At 32.0% G+C, this 7,500-nt stretch overlaps 1 protein-coding gene across 1 annotated transcript in view; it reads right to left on the bottom strand.

Moving 5' to 3' along the window:
• Positions 1 to 7,500, bottom strand: part of LOC135201874 (cell adhesion molecule Dscam2-like) — a 242,404-nt gene that overhangs the window by 165,616 nt on the left and 69,288 nt on the right. The window contains 2 exon segments of the mRNA XM_064231174.1: positions 2,734 to 2,889; positions 6,086 to 6,244. Coding sequence (XP_064087244.1) covers positions 2,734 to 2,889; positions 6,086 to 6,244 — 315 coding nt within the window.

Genomic DNA, 7,500 nt, shown 5'->3' with positions numbered 1-7,500 from the left:
ACATGGCGGCAACTGACCACATTCAAACCTTTGTAAACAAAAGCCTTTTTTTCTGCAAGATAGACTTATCTACCAAACATATATTAAACATACATATAAAAAAAAATATCTATATGGCAATTATTTTGTATTTAATTGTGTGATTGTATCTTTGAGGTCATTCTTAAACATGTTACAAATACAAGGGTCGAAATGGAACAGGCCACGACTAATATTAAAATTAAAAAGAGAAGTAAGTTGTATAATGGCAGATTCTAAAAGATTTCGTGATAAGACGACTATTGACCTTGCAATTACTAAACTGCCAATCCAATTTATCCGGTGGTTGTCTTCTCTTAAATAAATGAATATTGCATTGGATGTTTGCCCATTTTTGACAGAATATTTATGCTGTTTGAGTCTTAATTCTAAGCCCTTGCTAGACTGACCGACATAAAAGGAAGGGCAGTCCATACATGGAAATTTACATATTATGTTGTTGCTTTCCCTGGGGCCATTTTTTATTAACATTCCTTTTAGTGTGTTATGATAGGAAATAAAGAGGTTGAATTTAATTAAAGACTTTAACAGTGATTTTATAGTTTCAAGCGTTGAAACAAGGCAAGCTGAGAATGTTCTTAGAAGTGACTTTCTCAGTATTAATTACACTATAAAACTTTTTACGGGCTTTATCATAGCAAATATCTAATATATGTAAAGGATAAAATAAATCCTGTCTATTTTTCCTATGCATTCAATTTCTTGATTCAAATATTGATGACAGACAATGCACAATGCTCGTAAAAACATAGAAGAGAGAAAACAGGTATTTTGATATAATAACACACTAAGAGGAATGTTAATAAAAAAATTCATGTAAGAACTGCCCTTCTTTTATTATATATATATATATATATATATATATATATATATATATATATATATATATATGTATATATATATATATCTATATATATATTATATAATATATTATATATTTTATATATAATTTATAATTAGGATATGTAGGAACTTCCATATACAATGCACATGATTGAGATAAATAGGATTTATTTGCAGAGAAACGTTAAGCACATGTATTTTGTGCGTCATCAGTCTGATGAAATATAAATACATTTTAAATAAATAAACCAAAACACACATAAATATTACAATCTAAAATTTAGAACAAAAAAATTTTAATTAGAAAATTGGCACAATACTTCCAAGGTAAAAACGAAAAAAGAACATTAAAACAACCGCTGAAACACCAATCATTCGCTAGGAAAGGCGGAGAGAGAATGACTAGAAATGGGATTCAGGTCAGAAAGAAAACTTTGCCACGTATAGCGGATACGATGAACTTCCTCTATTCAACGAAGGAACAAGTCTTTAACAACACTTATGGGTGCTTCAGTGGTTATGTTTTAATGTTCTTTTTTTCGCTTTTAACTTTGAAATATTGTGACAATTTTCATATTATATTTTTTAAATTTTAAATTTGATTGTAATTTTATGTGTATTTTGTTATTATTATTTAAAATGTACTTTTCTTTTAACAAACTGATGATGCACAAAGTTCCTGTGCGAAATGTTTCTTAGCAAATAAATCCTGTTTATGTCAATCATGTGTCCTTAGTTTTCCCGAAGTATAATATATAATATATCTATATATATATATATATATATATATATATATGTATATATATATATATATATATATGTATATATATATATCTCACATCAGGATCGAACTCCAGTCTCTCTCAAATGGATGGCTAGGGCGCTACCAACTGACACAAAATAAAAGTAAGATTCCCGTACTATAATAATGATCATGAATTTACATTCAAGACCTTCCCGGAATCGTTGTTTGCCATGGCCCACATTTATGAAGAGTGGAATTAAATTTCAGCATATGCTTCATGTATGGACAATAAATGCCACAGCAACTTTGTCGCTTTCTTAATGTTCAATTTTGCTTTCAAAATCTGGAGTTTCGGTTTGCTTATCTCTACTGTTATAAATACTAGGGGTTGAGAAAGAACGGCAGAAAAAGGGAAGTTGTTAAATCTGCTTCCTAAATTTTGTACTTTGTATGTCATATATATAAACGTTATTCAGAAGAATTGAGAGAGCAATCAACTCCCTACATGAACAGATACAAGTGACTTCAAAATCCCCTGCTAAGTCATATTTAATTATAAAAAAAGGGAAATGAGATTGCAATTTAGTATCAATATATACATTTTGGGAAAATACTGCATGATCAATTGGGTTTTAGGAACCTATTCAGATACCAGATCAACGATTGGATACGAACAAATTGGCGAGATATATGATAGCTGCAGACTATAATACCATACTTATCTTATCAACTCGAAGACTATGGTGGAATATTAACCGTGAATCAAAGAAAAGAATTTTTCGAAACAGAAAGTTGTAGCACACAGATATTCGAAATCACCTTTCATATATCTATATCTATCTATCTATATATATATATATATATATACCCCCTATTATATTATATATATATATATATTATATAATATATTGTATATTTCTTGACTAGAATACCATATAGTAGCTTCCTAGCTAAAACGTTAGGAAATTTAAATAATTAAATAAGCATGTCATTCACCTTCAATTAATGACGGAAAAACACATCAGTGAAATATCTGGAGAAACTGGAAGGAAGAAGGATATAGCAGAGAAGTGAACGACTGAGGATGGACGCCGAGAAATACTTACCAAGCACAAGAATCTTGGCTGGCTCCCTGGATGACATCTCACGTCCGCCATTAACCCGATCTCTCACCCGACACTTGAATTCGGCGAAGGCGTCTTCGTGAGTAACCCCTCGGACGAGTAAGTCTCCAGTGGTGCCAACCATCAGATATCGACCTTCTAGAAGATGAAAAGGAAGGTTCTATAGTGATAAAACTCGCTATAGAAAACACGGTTAAGACTGGGTAACCCATTAAGCCGATTATGTTACTCATAGCATGTAAGTACCTGCTGAACATCCATTTCATATCAATATTGCTCATTTACGGTAAACTATAAGTTTCAGTCATTTGATATAGAAGCTGCAATATGAAAATAGGCCTCGTTTCATAAATAAAACTGGTAGGCGTTCTAACTGTAAGAAGCATAATTAATGAAACGTTGTCAACTTTAATTTACTATCAAATTTGAACTGGAACCATAAAAGTAAAATATGTTAGGCTAAACTAAATTAATTCTTTGATTATTACATACCACCACCTTAGAATTCCCTACAGCCTTCTTTTACCAATTTGTAATATAAGTTCAATAAAATGTCGAACTCACTTTTCTCATCTACCAATATTAAGCCGTAATTTTGACGCTCCTTACATGTGGCAGCATTGCGTATAGTTACTAGCTGCAAGAAACACACTCCTACCATAAAACACAGGAAATATAGCAGATCAAATACTGCCCCTCGTAACTTTAATTACAGTCATGACGAGGTTGATGGAATCTCTTTGACAAAAAATGAAAAATCAAATTGAGTCCCATCCATACAAATCTCCACATCATAAACGTTTATTGTAGAATAAAGTATGGTTTCAAAACGCACTGGGAAAAAAAACTAGATTGGCCGTCTGTGATGGCTTTTACGTATATGGGGAACTCGATTAAGAAAAAAAATATCGGGAGAGAAAAAAACGAGAGAACAAAATTTTTTTTAAGCCTTTTCCCTTTATTTTTAAAATATTTTCCTTATGAAGAGAAACGCAATACAATCTAGTGCTCGTATTTGTATGAGTCCTCAGAAAAGGCCAGTACTGGAATCTGAAAGAGAGAAACTAACCAGGGTTCAGTAAAAAGAAATGGAAAAGGGATTTCGAACTCCGAAGGTACCAACACAAAGATTTAATTTATTTTTTCCGCATTCTCCACTGCTTCTGAATCATCTATCATAATTGAATATTTTTCATCGCACATTTAATCCACCAAAACAATTTAATCATTATTCCTGCTTGTCCTAAAGACTAAAATATTACAGTGGTGGTTGGAAATAGCTGATTTTTCTTTGTCATTATTTATATTTTCTTTTCACGTTTGTCATACGATATCATACCTCACTGGTCTTGGTAAACTGACCTTTGTTACTCATGAAGAAGAACAGATTCACTAGTGAATACTGACAGTCCTAGCTTTGTTAGCGTTGCATTTTTAAGTGTTTCAGAAATTAGCAAATTCTTTGTAAAAGGTAAATAGATAATCTTTTCTTTCACGTTTGTATCTATCACCCAATTACCTATTTATTCATTATTTTCTAAACTCACCTTAGCAATTTCTTTATCTGTCCTGTAACGCATATTTGAAGACAGGTGGCCCATAAAACTCGTGCAAAACCACTTTATCACTGGAAGAACAAAAACTTGCTTCTAATCCTGGAGCAATTTGCTGGATTTTTGTACAATGACGAGAAGGAAACGGACAAAGAAACCCTCTGGGTGTTTACCCAAAATGATGACAAGTGCGCCTTTCAAGAACAAAGTTTTATTAGACTCATTTTTAGCGAAGAGTTCTGAGAACTGGTCAAACATTCTTATTACAAAACACCAAATTAAAAAGAAATGTGTATATTTCCTAACATACGAACCTACGCTTTCATATACAGAGTATTCCGCGCTTACCTAGCTTCGCCTGTTCTCGACTCATCTCTGAAAAACGAAATCCTAACGATTCTTTGGTCACGTGATGTGACCTGATTCCTAACCTATTATCTTCGCAGCCGAACTCGCCTTCAAAGTATCTGTGGGAATGTAAGGCTCACAGATAATGTAAGGCAACATTTCCGCAGATAATATAAGACAACATTCTCACAGATAATGTAGGGCTTGATGCCTACGAGCTCGAGAGAGTGAAGATAAGGAAACTCTTGAGAGCAATGCCCGGATACTGTGAGACGGCAAAAAAAAAAAAAAAAAAAAAAAAAAAACGTAAAATAGAATATTTACAATAATATATACTTAAACGGATTTATATAAAAAGATTAATATGGGAAAAAACTCCTGAGACACGGAAATATACTCCTTTAAAAAGTTCCACATAAGTCTGAAAGACCGTCTCCGATATGTTGATGATATACGTACACTTATTTATTACGAAAAAAAAAAAAACGAGAGCAAGAAGGGTTTTATTTGTCAATACTCAGATATTCACTGGGTGACGAAATGTAAATCAGAGTTATAAAATAAATCACTTCCAATTAAGACTGAGAAGAGATCGGGAGTGTTTTTCCAAAGCAGATACATCTGTATAAGAATGGAAGAGGCGAGAGAGGACTGGAAGGGATCACTGGAAACTAGAATAACAAAAACGCAGACTAGAACAGAGTAGTTGGGTTATGACTGGAAAAAAGGGAATTGGTTAGACGAAGCCACACCTGTCTTCAAAGAAAATCAAGAGTAATGAGAGCTAACACATTTCTTGCGTGAATGTACGACTATGAGCTACGTAGGGATTGAGTATTTCCAGTGCATCTTACTTTGAGAAAACAATAATAGTGATCAAAACGGGTGGCTGTCAAATAAAATAACTGCTAACATAAGTATTAAAGAATATAATCATGGTAAATTTTTCAGACTGTATCACTGGGAAAACAGTTACCTGATTTAGATTGGAAAGTTTTCTAAAATGATTATTAATAAAAAGGCTGCCTCGTCAGGGAACGAAATAATATTTCAGTAGTTAAATAGTATTGATAGTACTGTAAGAAACTGCATTTCAAGGTATCGTAAAGTCATGTGCTTAGATTAACACCCCAACACCACCGCCACACATATCCAAAATGCAGTAAAACTGAAATTAACCAACAGAAATTTAAGAAATAGAAAACAGACGATAAAAAAACAGTTCATAAGAGGAAAGTAAAATGACTGAGTTGATTTATTAATAAGAAGTTTAAAAACAATCTGGCTAAAAATGATGATTATAAATCAATCACTAAGGTACACCAAACAATACAGGAATTCAATATGAAGAGCTCAAAGAATATAGATTCATTATATTTACTTACAAGTCAAACTTCACAATAGTCAAAGCTACAAAGAAACAAATATCTCACCAGGTGTTGAGGTAGGATAGATGGTATGTGTAGACATCTCCCAAGCTGTCGGCGTAACTACTTTGGACAAGTGGGCAGGAATGAGACATTTCAGTAATACAGAGCCACCAATAATTGCTCGCCCACCCTCGGCTCTGATGATGAATTCTTGCCAAACAACTGAAACGGAAACAAGGATTTTTACATATTATGTCATAGTAAATTTTGAGGACTCACGCCATGGTAAAATGGAACTATGAGCAATGATCCAAGGCTGATGAATCGTGACGAAAAGTCTATGTTGCATTTGGTAGTTGACAAACTGGATGAGGAGCGCAGTGAAATGGATATGATCATGTGAAAGGGGAATATTTAACTCACTTTACTAACTGGACTCACCCTATAGTATTTGCTAAGTGTTGAAATTACTGTCGCAAAAGTTAGGAGAGGAACAAAGCTCATACCAGGCCCAACGAAAAGAAGGTGGTTAAAAGTTTTCCTAAATGAGCCGTCACTCAGAGTTGAAAAGACTTAGCCAGTTTCTTTGACGTACCTCATAGCTACTATAGTAGCTTCATTAGCATTTGTGTAAATGATTACGTTAAACTATGAAATATGCATATATATATAGATATATGCATATATATATATATATATATTATATATATATATATATATATATATTATATATCTATATCTATATATTATATATATATATATATATATATATATATATATATATATATATATATATATATATATATATATATATATGTATATATAGCGAATACCACAGGAAAATGATAGGCAGACATCCAAGCGCTTTCAGCCTTATTAAGACATCGTTCCTTGAAAATGTCCCAATACAGACGAAAGCGCTTGGATTTTTGCCTATCATTTTCCTGTGGTATTTACTTATTTAATGAAGTCACGTGCATCTACTGTGATATTTCAAAATGTATATATATATATATAATATATATATATATATATACTATATATATATATATATATATATATATATATATATATATATATATATATATATATATATATATATATATATATAATATACAAGCTGGAACCTAAAAGCATTGTCCCTAAGGCTTTACATGGGCAGGGTAACTGCCTTGCATGCCAGCCAGCTTTCCCCAGCTTTCCATTTACACTTACATGTTTTGAGTCATGTTTAGACATATTTTGTAATAAATGAATGAGAAATCAACGCGATTTATCTTTTAACTCTACCTTCCATGGAACCGTGTATGGCTTCAGGCTACTGAATCATTTCCTTCACTAATAAAAGTTTTTTTTTTTTTTTTACCTCTAAGTCTCTTGACCTCTATGGAAGTCTGAAATAATGTAAAATGTGATGTGTTTTTTCAGTAATATATATATATATATATATATATATATATATATATATATATTTATAT

Source organism: Macrobrachium nipponense, chromosome 28 (assembly GCF_015104395.2).
Source record: "Macrobrachium nipponense isolate FS-2020 chromosome 28, ASM1510439v2, whole genome shotgun sequence".
In the NCBI taxonomy this organism is placed as follows: domain Eukaryota; kingdom Metazoa; phylum Arthropoda; class Malacostraca; order Decapoda; family Palaemonidae; genus Macrobrachium; species Macrobrachium nipponense.
This window is presented reverse-complemented; position numbering and strand designations above follow the sequence as displayed.